At 33.5% G+C, this 16,656-nt stretch overlaps 1 protein-coding gene across 1 annotated transcript; it reads left to right on the top strand.

Moving 5' to 3' along the window:
* Nucleotides 1-893: 893 nt before the first annotated feature.
* LOC130453184 (craniofacial development protein 2-like) lies at nucleotides 894-10,048 on the top strand. The gene is made up of 2 exons (XM_056792802.1): nucleotides 894-993; nucleotides 8,931-10,048. Exons 1-2 carry the CDS (start codon nucleotides 894-896, stop codon nucleotides 10,046-10,048), a joined length of 1,218 nt encoding a protein of 405 aa, XP_056648780.1.
* The last annotated feature ends 6,608 nt before the right edge of the window (nucleotides 10,049-16,656 follow it).

Below are 16,656 nucleotides of genomic sequence, written 5' to 3'. Positions count from 1 at the left end.
TACATTTTTCTTTGAAAATTCGTAAGATTTCCCTCGGAAACACCGGTCGTAGTAAGAAGATTTTTATTCATTTTTACGAGTTTGCCGTTCAGAATAATTTTAAGTAGCTTAATGTTTCCTCACTAAACCGGTCCAATGGTCGAATAAGATATGAATTTCAAAACCATATTTCGAATAACTAACTGTAGTTCTAGCAAAACGTTTAAATTTAAATTCTTTCAAATGTTCACTCGATTTCAGACATTAACGATATTAACTTATGACATATCTCACATCTTTACGGAAGGAGGAAAGTCGTTAAGAGCCACAATTTACATTGCTACATTCATTCCAGACAAATAATACTACGTAATCTGTGTTGTTAGTTTATTCACTTCTGTTCCGCGTATTAACGCCATGGACGTGAAGTATAATAAATAAGTAATTTATAAAGCTCTAAAATCTACATTCTGGTATTTTCATGATTTATATACATTAATATTCCGGTAAAATCTCCGTACTGTGCTTCTATCTATCTTTTCAGTATATCTCAGGACTTTCTTTGCTGTATTCAAGGGCGTCGCTAGCTTATGACTAAGGGGGCCATATTATGGAGGATAAAAAATATGAACACCTGGTACAGTCGAGAGCATGAAGCGATACACTTTGGAAGTCTTTGCCTCGATGACGATTGTAATAAGAACTGTTTTAATATCAACATCAATGTATAAAACTTCATAAGCCCTCGACAGCACAAATAACTAAATCAAACTCTTAAACACAGTAATAATTATTTATTTTAACAAAAATAATATTTAATTATTTGCGGGGAATTTTTGCAAAACTTTCAACCACTTTATAATTAAAATTATTTAGCTTTTTATATATTATAGCTCTGTATACACCCATCAATCATGGCCAGACAATTAAGGCGGCGATCTTCTGTCATGGTGCTTCCAGGGTATATTCTAACGGGTACTTCTGCGAGTTTCGGTAGTTCTGAAACCAAAACAGGTAGCTCTGAAATTGAACTCATTTTATATTCGAAGGAAAAATAATACTAGAACGTATATATTATATCTTATTAGTATCTCATCAATGTCTTTGTTAATCAGTGTTCGTATTTTTCTTTTTTCTTTGGTACCGTTATTATTCTGATAAATCATCTTTGGAAAGCTCTCAATTGTTCTCTTCTTTCTGAACTGTAGCGTAGGATACGATACGTAGATTATTAATTGTATACCTGCTTTCTTGTGTTTTCGCTTTAGAATTTTGTGATTTGTTTAGAAAGTTTTATACTCTTGTTGCAATTTGGTATTTCTTGTGCTTCCGTTTCTTACATATATATTATGAATATTCGAATTTATAGTTGTCAATCCTTAATTCCTTCATATTTGTATGTTTACTGTTGCATTGTAATTATTCCATTTATGCTATATTTAATTTCAATTCTTTGTTGAGACACAATAATAAAAAATTAGAATTCTAGTTTCAGGAAGTGAATTTAGATCTTTAATAACTAGATTCAGTTTGTGGGACGAGCAATGAAAGCAGAGGGCTTTGGTGTACTTTTTGCATAAGATCGCTTCCGAATTTTCCTGACATCGTTGAACAACCATCAAAGCCGAAACAAACAAATTTATTTATATTCAGATCTCCTTTTGTCAAAAACTCATCTATGCTATGTGCAATCGATTTCGCATCCAAATCTTTTAGCTCAATGAATCTGACAAACATTTCTTGGACTTGTGTTTTTTCATCAAATATCGCATCCCAGTCAATAGTTGTTCAGTGCCAGAAATATCAGCTGTTTCGTCTGCTAGCACACTATATCCTGCTGCTTCTTTAACTTTTTTCTTAATATCAGCCTTAAAAACGCTCCCACAAATACCAATAATTTCATTTTGAATATCCACTGAACTTACAGAAGGTATTGAAACACGATGAAAAATTTCTAATTGAACTACATATTGTCGAACATCGTCATACATAAGGAAAAAATTGAATTGTAGAAGAAATTATATGATTAGCTTACAAGTTATCAAATAGAATCAGAAAAAAAAATAAGATAAATGTACGAAGTGGGCACCTTGCACTTCTGTACACTTCCGGAGTCTTGGAAGGATATTTCTTTGAAGTTGAGAAAGAGATAATTTAGTGGGTCCATATTTTTTTTGAACGGTTAGCAAAACTTGCAAAGGAAAAGAAACCAGACACAACTCGACCTCCTGAACGACCACCTATAAGGTGGTATGAAAGCTGGTCCTCAGCATCCCAACTACTCCTGGCAAACCCTTGATGAAAATACAGGACCTAGTCCTAACGTAAGAAGAAGAAGAAGAAGAAGATATTTTTTTTTGATATTAACCTAAATGGTAGCGATACTTAGATTTATCACCCATCTTATGTGATATTCCTCTAAACATTCACAGACACATGTGGTGCATGCACGATAGAATTCCTCCTCACTTCTTAAATGATATAAAAAATCATCTTAATAACATTTTTCCTAATAGGTGGATTGGGTCCATTTGCATGACCACCGCGTTTCTCTAAATTAAATAAAATGGAATAATTCTTCTTGGGGATATCTCTAAAGCTTGCAACACTGGTAAATGTAATGATCGGTAGTGTAAAAGTGCAGGTGCCCACTTCGAATATTTATTATATTATTTCCTCATGTAAGTGACATGATGTTCCACAGTAGATAGTTCAATTAGAAACTTTGATTGTGTTTGAATACCTCCTCTGTAAGGATTTTCAATAAATAATTACAATTTATGATAATTTTTTTCAGAATGTCTCTTTATGGCAAACGGTATTCATGGCATTTACAACGATCTAGATATTTACATACCTGCTAAGCCATACATTTTATTTAGTTAAACATAGAGTACCGTTTTGTTAAACATCGATTTTTACAAACTTTAGATTGTACAGGTTGTCCCTGTAACAGTTACGGATTGTTAACCATTGGGCATGAGTCGCCCGTAGCCTTCAGATAGTAGTTTAGAATTATTCGAAGGTCGCTCAAGAGTACGCGCGATATAACAGTACCCATTAAGACTTTATTGGAAGTAAGTAGAGTTCAAGTGCTATCATACACGTTTTTCAATTTGTCATAGTAAAGGTGAGTTATATTAAAAATTTTACTGAAATCTGTTTATTCAAAAGTGAATTATTAATGTTTTTATGTTATGGCTACCTTCATTGTAACTTTTTATTAATAAGTTTAAGGTCGATAAAAGGTTATGTTTACGCCATTATCCAGAATCGTGGAGCTGGTGTATATTTAACTTGACTTTATGCGCTTTAAACGCTTCAATAGACTTATTAAGTCTCGATAATTCAGTTTTAATTCGAGATGAATTGAAATCCAAGGCGACTTCTCCAAGAGCACGCGTGAGCTCTCTTGGATATTTGTTTTTTACGGTTTACTATTATTGGATACTATCGTAGGTGGGCCCTTTCTATAAGAGAAAAAGAAAATTTTGCATGAAGCTAAAGAAAAATTCAACAATGGACAGTCCAAAAGATCTTTAGCCAGAGAATATGGCATAAATGAAGCAACACTTAGGAAACGATTGAAATCAGAACACATCTTTAAATAAAACAGTTGGATCAACTTTTTGACGGCTTGACAATAAAGGAAATACGAGCAGTTGTATATAAATTCGCAGATAAAACAAAGTTAAATCATCTTTTGGATATGGCAATCAAAGTTGTTGGAATAAAATGGATAACAATGTTTTGCCAAAAATATAATTTAACTATCAGACAACCGGAAAAAGTAAGCTTAGCGCGTATCGTTGGATTAAGTTCAAGTATCAACATTTGTTGAGAATCTTCAACAACTCATAGAAAAGTACTCGTTTACGGGAAAACACATTTTAATATGGATGAAACTGGGATACTCACAGTTCCCAATGAAATTCCAAAAATTCTGAGTGTTAAAGGGAAAGAAGTTGTGGGGACAGTGGTATCAGGGGAAAGAGGACAATTGATTACAGCAGTTTGATGTTCAAATAGCACAGGATATTATATACCTTCTGCGTTAATTTGTCCCAGTAAAAGGGAGAAAAAAGAAATACTTTATGGTGCACTTGAAGATATAATCTGGACGCTATTTGGAAGTGGCTTCATAAATTCTGACTATTCGTTAGATGGTTAAAGCATTTTCAAAATAATGTACGGTTGAATACAGAAAATCCAGTGCTTTTAGTTCTGGACAACCATTCTTCACATAAAGGTATCGAAGCCATATCTTTTTGCAGAAAAAATGGTATCCATCTTCTTAGTTTGTCGCCTCATTGTAGTCATAGATTACAACCACTCGATGTCGGATTTTTCGGTCCCCTAAAATCAGCCTATCAGGAAAGGGGCAGATAGATGACTATGAATCCAAGAAAAGTCATTACTATATTTCAAATAGCGTTATTTTTTGGAAAAGCGTATACGAGGACGACTTTAATCAAAAATAGTGAGCACTGTTTTCCAGCAACGGAAATATGGCCTTACAATCCTCATATCTTCAACTAGAGCGTAACCGATAGTTTCTTATAAAATGTACAAGATATTAATATAGTGAAAGAAGCAAGAGCTTTTGAAAAATGTACCAAACGTCCCAACAGTTTTAGCATCCGCGAAGGTTATTTGTGAAAAACCAATTGTCATAATACAGATTGAATTAATGAGCTAGTATTTTCTAGGTATTACATAAACCATTATTTTCCTATCTGGCCATTCGCTGACGGCAAGGGAAACATATCCACTCCACTCCAGGAAAAAGAAACGATAATGAATTGAATACGTATTACATTCTCACGGAAACTGATTCTACCAAAATATTCAGAGACGTAACAAACAAATTCAAAACAGAAAAATCGCAATCTAAATTAACTATAAGAGTGGAGATCATCACATATCATCTGAAGTAGAAATATGTAAATTTTATAGTTAAATGTAGTAATTATTGATTTCAATGGTTATTTTATTTTGGCTAAACATACCGGAATTCTTGATCGTTTGTACCCATTGCCAAAAGCATCTAATAAAAGCGGTAACAGGAAGACGGCTACAAGCAAGAACTCGGAAGTTTTAACAAGAACACCTTACAAGGCAGTACTTGGTTCGACTTTGGAGGAAAAAAAATAGACAAACTATTGAAAGAGACTAGAAAAAAAACCAAAAATAAAAAAAGGAGAAGCAGATTAATTCTAAGCTTCCAAAAAAGACGGAAATAGTACTCAGTTACACCCATCAAGAAAAATTAGTGAAACATGTCCTGCGTGCAATGAAGTGCACTATGAGCCCCCTAGAAACAGAGCTGATACAGTGCAAAACCTGTAAAAAATGGTTTCATAAAATTTGCACCGCATATGAACGACTGTTTGATTATTTTTGCGATTTGTATCCGAAGAGGGGTTGAGTGAGTACTCTTAGATTAATTTCGTTTTCTTGGATAACACACTGCGTACTCTTGAGGGAAAGTGAGATCAAAGAGGACGCATCTTCTTTTTCGTTAACCATAATAGGAAATCGTTAATTTTTGATTCGATTTTGTATTCTCATAGATTTTTCACTAGTTTATTTTTGAGAATTGATTGAGTATAACTAACTAATTTATAGCCCAGAGATTTTTCGCATCAAGTCCCGGAATACCCTGTATATTGATTTTACTTTCGGTATTTAGGTATTTATTCTTCAAACTTCTTTAAATTTGAAATGCTTTCATAGAATTTTGCTTTTACTTTCTTAAATCACTTTTTTCCAAATTATAATATGACCATATAACTGAAATTTCAACGATATTCTGTTTAATAACTATTGACAAACTATAAATCCACGTTTCCATTTTTGTCCATCCTAGCTACTGTCATCTCTATTACGCAATATATCAATACTCCTCTACTACGGATTTGATGGTATAGCTCATATTATTTTTAAGGTAAGTAGAAATCAAGATCAGGAGAAAAATAGTTATTTATGCAACAAGTGAGTTGAGTAATACTTTTTTTCACGAGTTTCATACAAAATTTTTTCTACGTCCGTAGACTTGAAAAAATTCGACAAAACTTTTACCAATTTTTATTTTGTAATAGTAATATCAAAAGTACTACTGTCAGCATTATGAATTTAAAGTGAAGAAGAAGTTAATATTGACACATGAATTGGTAACATTTAAAGAGTTAACATCGTCTATAGTTGTATTAGTACTTATTCGATTGTAGGTAGTTGTTTCCATTAAAATTTTGATTGCGGAATCCATTTTGTTTTTTATTGAGTCGTCTACGTTGAATTACATCACTACCGGAATCCACTAATAGAGACGCCGAAGAGCGTCGCAATATATACTCAGAGTGGTTTTTTGGATTGGGTAAAATCGAATATGTTGCGATAAGCGAGGGAATTTTTGCAAAAATATTGATACCTACAGCTTGGGTTTTGCATTTTTTATTTCTATAATGCAAAAAGAAATGATTTGTTTTGACATTTGTGGGTCGTTGTTTTTTATATTATTATTATATTATATTATATTATTTATATAATTTACCGAGCTTAATCTATTGTCAGATATTTGACCAATAACAGTAAATCGACGTTGAACATGAGTCTTTGCATCAGGTACTGTGATAACTAAAATCTTTCCGGTATTATTAACCTTCCATCATTTTTTTTTGTTATTATTATTTTTAATATATTAATACAGCAAATTTTATATGAATACTTCTTTTCTCCACTTTTAATTTAACATTTTTGCAAGTAAAAAAAAATAATTATTTTATATGAAAAATGTGTAAAATTTTAATTAAGTTATCGCCAGAACTAGGTTTAAAGTTACATTATTTATTCAAAATATTTTACAAACTTATAAAATTAATCGGAGTAATCGCCCTCTTCAATTTCTTTATTATAACATTTATTACAAATCATATTTGTATGGAGTTTTATACATAAATGAATTCCACATTTTGTAGACACTGACGTTTTCTTATTTTCTACATAGCATGGTTCGCATCGCTTTCTTTTACTTGGTCCAGGTGTTGCCTCTTGAACTTGTTGTTTTGCTTCCAAGGTTTTGTAATTTTTGAGCAAATCTTTGATTTGTCGTGGAAGACTTTTTATTTGGACCCTCACTTTTAGTTGTTCGTCTAGCAAGGCTAGTCCTTTATTTTGTCAAATATTCTCTTCTTGTGACAAACGTATTTTTGTTTCCAAGAAATATCACCCGCGAGTTGATTCCAGCTACGTTCAGTAAATGGTAAAAAATTACCATAGACCACCTCTTAGTTGATCTAGCAACATTATAAGTAGCACAAAGCTTGTCGACCACATCAACGCCGGATTTTGTGGAAATAAGGACTACGGTTTTTCCTTTTTTCGGGACATATGAAACTAACGTTTCATTTTTTGTATATCCAAATAAACAAATAAACACTTAAAAAAAAATAAAATTTACGTTTGAATAATTACAAAACATCAAAATGAACGAGAACTTATCCCAACTAAATCTGAATATAAACTGCCGCTTGTGGTCGCGCTGTATCTAGCAGATACAAATCCGGCGGTCAAACGGGTTTAGGGTGGCCACGGGTTGTAAAAGTGAAATCAGCCGATTGGAAAGGCTTCGAGATAAATCTTCCGAGAACTACTGCAAATGTCCATTTTCTAGAGCTATTATATAAATAAATATTTAGTAAAAAGTTAGCCATCGTATATACACGCGCGACTAATGGAAGGTTAATGAAATAATAGAAGCATTTTCTTGCCAAAACTATGAGGCTGGTAAAAATTGTTGAAATCATAATCTGATGGTTGATATATCGATTTGAATAGCCAGTAGAGCAGTAAACACCGAGATATAAAAAAATAATAATAATAAAATGAGAGTTCAGTGATGTATACTAAATTACAAAGGAAACTTTTAAGTTTTACCTGAGTGAAAAGAATCGGAAAGTCACTCAATAAATGATATTTTTATTGATAGAATATTTTTTCAAGATTTTTTTTAAAGCAATATTCAAAATATCCAAATAGAAAATATTTCAGGAACGTGCCGAATAATAGCCTTCTTGTTGTGCGGGTGCTACATTTGGAAAGGGACGAGATTTATACGCATTGAGACTTGTTCTTCTTCTTTCAGGTGATCCTTCTTGAACATCTGCAGAGGTTTCACTAAAAACAAAAATTTTATACAAATATATTAGTAGTAGTAGAGACTTTTTCTATGGGGAATAAGAAAAATTTACAAAACACGTAATCACATTGTTCCTCAAAAAGTACTACGATTAGTACAGGATGGACCAGAAAATTTTGCGGAATTAAGAAAGTAATAATAAAAAAACTAGATATAATCCACAACTTTTTATTTTATTTGAAATAAACATCTTGGAAATTCAATTTTTAAAAAGAACACCATTCAGGTGTGCACCATCGCGCTGCAAATATGTATTTGGGGTTTCGTTCCAACGTTCCCAATAAGAAACCGTAATCAAAACTCAATTTCTCCCTCAATTTTAATACAAACAAGACTTATAGTTTGTATTTTGTTATAGAATTCTTTCTCCCTCTGAGACAGACCTAGGCCTAATGTAGTCAGCAGTTTCCCCACTGGCACTAACTTGTTTTGTTAGGTGTATATGGTTTTGTGGTATTTTAGCTTGACCACTTTGTATGTTCATAAATCCTCAACTTTTTAGGTACATACATTAACAATTCAACCATAAAATATAAATTAGGCTTAAGCACTGAAATCTTTGTTCATTGGCGGAGCATAGAAAAATAAGACCAAGTAAATTATTTAAAAAAATATGTACTCTGATAAAAATTCATGTATTGTGAGACATAATAATTTAAATAGATAAGCCGATTTTAAACAATATTTTACAATAAATCGAAGAATGTACTCGCTTTTTTAAATAATATAAAAATTATATTAATTATATCGATAGGCCAGCCCCCTATCACTTGGAAAAAACTTCTTTTGGCTAAAAATCCGAAAACTAGGCCTCGGAATATGGATGATCAAAATGGAAAACGACAATGGCAACGAAAACGGACTATGATTTGTGGAACATGGAATATACAGGGAATTAGAACGAAGGTAGATGACATTTTACAAGAAATTAAAAAACATAAACTGGACTTTATTGCTCTCTCTGAAACAAAGAAAAAAGGACAAGGTACACAAACACTCGGGGAATATATCCACATATACAGTGGCGTTAACAAAGAAGAACATGCAAAAAGGGGTATATCGCTCCTTATACATGAGAAGTATAAGAAGAACGTCTCCAGCTGGGAAGCAATAAGCGATAGAACAATAAAAGTTAATGTCAATTTAAAAGGCTGCAAAATAACAATAATTGCTACTTATGGACCTAATGAAGACGCACGGGTAGATGAAAAAGAAAAGTATTATGAAACGCTAAATGAGCTAATATCTCAGACAGGTAACGATCGAGAAATCATAATACTGGGAGACCTAAATGCTAGAACTGGCAAAGAAACGAAGCATGAGATAATAGGGCCCTACGGTGAAAATACCAGGAATGATAATGGCTCCAGGTTGATAGATGTCTGTCAACATAACTTACTAAGAATAATGAATGGGTATTTTAAACATAAGGAAATACACACATATACATGGACGCAAATAACTAGAAATCTAAGATCAATAATCGACTATCTTATAATGAAACAAAAAACGAAGATAAAAGTGCACAATGTCAGAGTATATCGATCCGCAGAATGTGGAAGTGACCATCATCTGATAAAAGCTAAGTTAATAATGCCAATAATCAAAGACAACAAACAAAAGAATCAACTGCAAAACAGTAAAGATTTAACAGATATAGATATACCAAACTATAATATAGAAAGCCTTATGAACGAGAGCACAAAATTATTATACCAACAAAGACTGGACCAAAACCTCCCACAGGAGTACGAACAAGAACCAACAGACAATCTTACCAAAGTAGTAATTGACAGCATACACAAAGCAGCCAAAGAAGCCTTAGGATATAAAGAAATGAAAAAGAGAACACGGTGGACATTGGTGGACTGAACAACTGCAAAATTTAAAAGAACAAAAACAACGATTGTATCATACCTGGCTAAGCACTAAAAAAGCAGAACATAAGGAACAATATAGTGAAGCTGTATCAAAATTTAAAACCGCTGCGATAGAGGCCAAAAACCTCAGCTGGGAAAATAAATGCAAGGAATTGGATACCTATTTAGGAGGACGCCAATCCAGGGAATCGTGGAGATTTATAGATAATGTTAGATCTGGCAGAAAAGAAAATATCCCAATAGGCACCATATCACCAAATAAATGGCAAGACTATTACCGCTCATTACTCAGAGAACAGAGATCTGAATATAGTAACATGCCGGCTGAAGACATACGGATTACAGGTGAACCAATAAAAATCAACGTAGAAAAAACAAAGAAAGCTATAACACTACTTAAAAATGGGCGCGCTCCTGGTCCAGAGGGAATACCTGCAGAATTAATAAAAGCAGGAACAAATAGGCTGTTTAATATCCTAACAGAAATTATCAATAGACATCTAAATGGAGAACCAATACCGCAAACGTGGAAAGAAGGATGGATCACGTCCATATACAAGAAAGGAAATAAGGAAGACTGCAATAATTATAGGGGCATTACAGTGACTAGTACGCTCAGTAGGTTATACGGAAAAATAATAAAGGAGATCATTTGTGAAGAATATCACCCATACGAATCCGAGGAACAAAACGGCTTCAGAGCAGGTCGATCGACGATAGATAGTATTTTCTGTCTATCACAAATAATCGAAAAGAGAACCGTAAGATCACAAGAAGTGCACCTACTATTGGTAGACTTGAAGAAAGCGTATGACACAGTACCTGTCTCAAAATTATGGGAGGTTCTGGAAAGAACGAGCATAAATACCACTCTAATAAAGGCTATAAAAGAACTATACAGAGACACAACAGCAAAAATAAAAATAGGTAACAAGGTGACAGACGGCTTCAAAACAACCAAAGGCTTGCGACAAGGGTGTTGTTTATCCCCAACTCTGTTCAACATATACATAGATGAAGCGCTAAGAGTTTGGAAAAAAAAATGTAAAGGAATGGGACTAACTATTGGGGAGAGCACCTTGTATACACTGCACTATGCCGATGACCAGGTAGTGGTAGCACAGGAAAAAGAAGATCTGGAGTACATGTCTAGAAAACTTATAGAAGAATACCAAAAGTGGGGTCTACAGGTTAGCACGGAGAAGACACAATACATGTGTATAGGATCAGAAGATTCACCTGGGAATTTAGATCTAGAGGGAAAAATAATTAAAAACTGTAAGGAATGCATAAACCTAGGTGTAAAACTAACAACAACAGGACGAAACGAGGAAACAATTAGGGACAGAATAACCAAAGGAAGAAAAGTAATAAGAGCCCTGAACTCAGTGCTGTGGCAAAAGAATATTAGACCAGAAACAAAAAAGAGAATATACAACGCCATTTTACAACCAATAATTACATATAGCTCCGAGGTTTGGCAACTTACAGAAAAGCAAAAAAATAACTTAAATGCAGTGGAAATGGATTTCTGGAGGAGAGCAGCAAGAATATCTAGAACGGAACATATAAGAAACGAGGAAATAAGAAGACAATTGAAAGTAGAAAGAACTTTAGTAGAAGATATAGAAAAGAAACAGTTGATTTGGTACGGACACGTTAAGAGAATGGGAAGAGAACGACTACCAAGAATAATATTAGAATGGACCCCCAAAGAAAAAAGAAAGAGGGGAAGACCACCTAGAACATGGCTACAAGGAATCACTAGAGCAATGTCCGAAAGGAACCTAGCAGTCGACGACTGGCAAGATAGACAGGCCTGGAGATTAGGAACCCAAAGGCGTATAACGCTATAAAAGGGGATATATATATATATTTCCAATTTTGCTCAATGACCTTTCACCATCTTCTTTCAGCTTCATGATTTCACGCCCATAAAATTTCTGATCCTTTTCAGGAAAAAACTGAACCAGGGGCGATGAAGGTCATCGACATTTGTGAAAGTTTGACCATTCAAATAACTCTGCAAACTTCGAAATAAATGGTAATCAGATGATGCCAGATCAGGACTGTATGGGAGATGCGGCATCACTTCCCAGCCAAGCTCCAATAGTTTCCTACGAGTTGCCATATGTGTGTGGTCTTGAATTATCTTGGTAGGACACTAAACACAAAAACACAACATTTTTGTAATCCCACCAAACTGACAGCTTGACCTTTTTTTTATTGTTTTTTTGCTTTCGATGTGGTTCGTGCTGGTTCATCGTGTTTGCTCCATGATCGTACTCGAACTATATTATTGTACAAGACCCATTTTTCAAGAAAGAGTTAATTACATTTTGATTCTTTGTATAAAATGAATTTCTTCCAATTCCTGAGGTATTCAAATATTAAGCATCTTAACTAGCAGAGGACATTTCAAGTGTTTTTAATTGTTGTGTGCGATAATTATAGCCTCTTTGCAACCTCTCGAACAGTTGATGATCCTTTTCAATTATGACTTTAATTTGGTCTTCATCAACTTCAGTAGGCCGACCAGAACGTTGCTCATCTTTGAAGGAAAAGTGTCCAAAACAGAATTTTTTATACCAATTCTGACACGTGCGCTCTGTTGAGCAATAAGCACAATGAATTTTTTATATCTCTTTGTGATTAGGAGCAGCTTTCTTTCCTTTACGGAAATAAAAAAGTAGCATATGCCGAAAATGTTTGTTTTTGCGCTCCATTTAAAATTAAACCACAACTAATAGCTTCAATAAAAATGACGCACTACTTGCCTCTAAAGTTACGTCAATGTGACCAGTATTACGTGACAAACGGCAAAGTACAGCACTAACATAAGTTATTCAAAAAATAAGGCAACGCTCTCTATCATCAAAAAGCGAAAATGGTTAGTTGCCGTACATATACATCGACATCGAAATTTGAACTGGAATTGAGAAAGAAATGAATAAATTTTTATATTTTTTTGTATTTGTATACACCAAATACTACAAAGAATCACTGTGACAAATATCTTATGTAATATTGGATACCTACAGCATCTAAATAAAGGAACAATAAATAAGATGATATCGGATACTTTATATCATTAAATTAAAAAATTATATAAAAATAAAAATTTCAGTTTATATTGAAAACTATGACTATAATTAAAACAAAAGAATTCATAGAACAAAATAAAATGTCAAATTTGGGAAAGCATAAAAATTACATAATTTAGTAGCAGAATTAACGAAGAGACTAAGTCCCAATTTTTCACAAAATAAGACGGGGTCTACCTATGTACCATCGACTATATCCTATCGAAAGAGCAGGCCTTTACACGTAGTCTAGAATAAAGAAGTTAGTTGGCTTTTTCGACAAGCCCGCGGTCATTTCTATGTCAAAGGTATTGAGTGCCATAGTATAGTTCTTCCAATATTAATTGCCGACAATTTTGTTTGATCTATCATAGGCGTAGATACCTCATTTTATAAATTTATTATTTTTATAAATAAATAAACTTTTAAAAAGATAAATATCTTATGCGAGAAAGTAATCGTTACTATAACTTGCTACAACTGAATATTAAATTATAAAACGTAAATAGACAAGTAAAATGTACCTGCCTGTAAGGGCGTCTGGCTTAAACAGGGTACCAGACATAAACTGAGCCCTTTTTGTACACCATCTATCCGTTTTTTTCTGGAAAACGGAATTTCAAAGCAAAAACCATGAAGGAAAATAAATTATTTGCAAATAAAACAAAAGAAAAAAAGTCATTTCTATTTTTCAGTTCTGTGAATGATCCACAGCAACTCCTTTTGTGACTATTGGATAAATGGAAAATTTATTTACTCTAGTTAATTTTGCAATTATTATTAAGATTTCTGAATATTTTCCTTTTTCAAATATTCTAATATATTCAAAATAATATGCTGTGTTTGTATATCTGTGTTTACCTATCTACACTGAGCCAATTAATTGTCTTCATTTGCCCATGGTTTGAAGAACGCCATATTAATATTTATTTAAAGAAATTTATGAATCGAATTTATCTCACCTAGTCACGCCAATGCTTATCGCAGACTTTCGGTCAGGGATTTTTCGAAGAAATTGTGTACATACGGTTCGGCCAATAGAAATGCATTTATGTTTACGATTCGATGTTTTCATTGGTGATGATGAGTCCACGTGGACTGACAGTTTGTTAGATATTTATTGAATTTTATATTTTTCATATCTTAATTTGGTATGAGTGCCGTGTATATATATAAAATATTGATTGATCCTCCTATAACTGTCTTCTGCAATTGATATTGGAGTAATTATACTTGTACGTTCATAGAGTTTACGAAACTTTAGAATGGATTTAGGACGTCTCAATGAATGCATATGGAGGGTAGATTACGGTTGTTTGTTAATCCATTTCCATGAATACTTTTGATTTGACAACAAAACATTTGGAGACCATTATATAGAAGAACTAAAATGGCAAAGTAGTTTGCAAAGGTATGTGGATACGCAGAGCCCTTGGGAATCCACACAGGATGACAAGAAGCTTGTTATAGAGCACATTAATAGAATAAACTACGAGCAGTCTCATTATTCTCGCGTCAAAAGAAAAAAAGGAGTATATGAGTCCAGATTTGGAAGTGAGCAGTCTTTATGAAGAATTAATACAGAAATATCCTTACACTTCCAAAAGTCTTGGCCCCCCTTGTAAACTTAAAAGTTTACTTTTGTATAGAGCCCATTTTTTGTTTTTAAATTTTTTGGCACCTCATCATCAAAATACAACAAAAATTAAACACAGGTAAGGGAACCCCAGGGTTATCGAAGCGACTGAAGTTATAAGTTTGTTACAATCAAACCCGTTTTATTTTATAACTAATTTTACACAATTTTGACTATCTGGAATATCTATGTGTATAATTTAGTTACAAGCTAGATTCAGTTCGTAATTTTTTCAATTTAAAAATTGTGGTAGCCGAGTAATCAAACAAGTTTTTAAGAAACGCACCACTACGAAAGGGTTTTGGACCGTGGACACCTACTGGAATACTCTTGAAAAAGAGATTCAGATTAGCTAGATCTAGTGAAACTAACTGCAACTGCCCTTTAAACCTAGAACATCTGTGTTTACTGAGGAACCAGAAGCTATTCTGGTGCATAAAATCAATTTTGTAAGGCACGCCATTGCTAAAAAATTTGGTGCCGATTCATGAACCTAAGAAGTCTACGGGCAGGGACTTTCTGAATGGCTATTTCCAACGACATCCTGTATTAGAAAGCCAGAAGCGACAAGCATCAATGCGATACTTGGATTCCATAAAGCCGTAGTGAATAGATTCTTCAAATATTTGGAAAATATAATGACAAAATACCGCTTTCCACCGTCTTATATGGATGAGACTGGCGTAACGACGGTCCAGGAAACAGATAAAAATATAGCACCTAGGGAACAAAAGAACAGCTACATTATGGGCAAGAGGTGAAACCGTGATGACTATCTGATATATGAGGCTTCAGGGTCTTTTATGCTACCTTTTGGTATTTACCTCACCGTCACTCACCGCAGCTAAAAAAAGAATCAGTCAGAAGCTGTTTACACATGTTTCATATCCGTTGAACTAATTAAATTATAAACATTAAATAATTGCGACATTTTATTAAGTACTCATAACCCAATCAAAAAAGAAAAACTCAAAAGGGTATAAAAGAAACTTGTTGAATATGAAGGAAGCTAACACATCTGAAGAAGAAGATGTTGAGAATATTGACGATAAGGGAGAATATTCAGGAGAAGTGACATTGTGTTCTATTTGTTATGACACAGGGAAAAAACGATATTTGGTACCGTTGCAGAGATTTCGGTAAAAGGAAACATGAAGTATGTTCTGGTTCTGACATCCCGGTGGATTATATTTGCGTTTTTTGCTTGGATTCTTGAAGATAATTGTTACGTTTGTATTTAAGTTTATATAAATAAGTGAGATTTCATTTTGAAGGAAATTTGTTAGACTGATTTTATAATTAAGTCGACCCCCATACGCGATTTTGTAGGCTCTCATTGACAATGACAGCGATTAAGTTTTTTTTCCTTAAAGTTCATCTGTTGTTAAATGCATGAGAATGTAACGTAAAGGTGATATCAAACGGTTCACTTTTTATTCATTTCTGTCTTTCTTTCATTAAGAATGAAACGTCTAGGCATTAACTGAATCAAAAGTGATAAATGAATTTATTAGTGAACCAATCCAGTGATGTTGGATTTCGGCATTCGGCATCAATCACTCGCACCCGAATGAACGAAAAATGAAACGTATGAAGACGAAAAGAACGTACACTCGAGTTCGTTTCACGACATATTCGAGGAAATGAGCGAATAAAGTTCATTTTTTTGTCATTTTGTGTGTGTCTTGTGAAAGTGGGGTGAAATAAGAAAGAACATTCACTTGAGTGATCATTCATACGAATGAACCGAAAAGTGAACTCTCTGATATCACCTTAAGCGATGTCATTAATTAATGATAGGCAAATGAGTGAGGACTTCTATTGAACTTTTTTCCTAGACAATTCCCCCCTTCTCGTACATTGTCTTTTATAATAATATTA

Source organism: Diorhabda sublineata, chromosome 2 (genome assembly GCF_026230105.1).
Source record: "Diorhabda sublineata isolate icDioSubl1.1 chromosome 2, icDioSubl1.1, whole genome shotgun sequence".
NCBI classification, from domain to species: domain Eukaryota; kingdom Metazoa; phylum Arthropoda; class Insecta; order Coleoptera; family Chrysomelidae; genus Diorhabda; species Diorhabda sublineata.
Note: the sequence above shows the minus strand (reverse complement) of the source record. Positions and strands in the feature narration are given on the sequence as shown.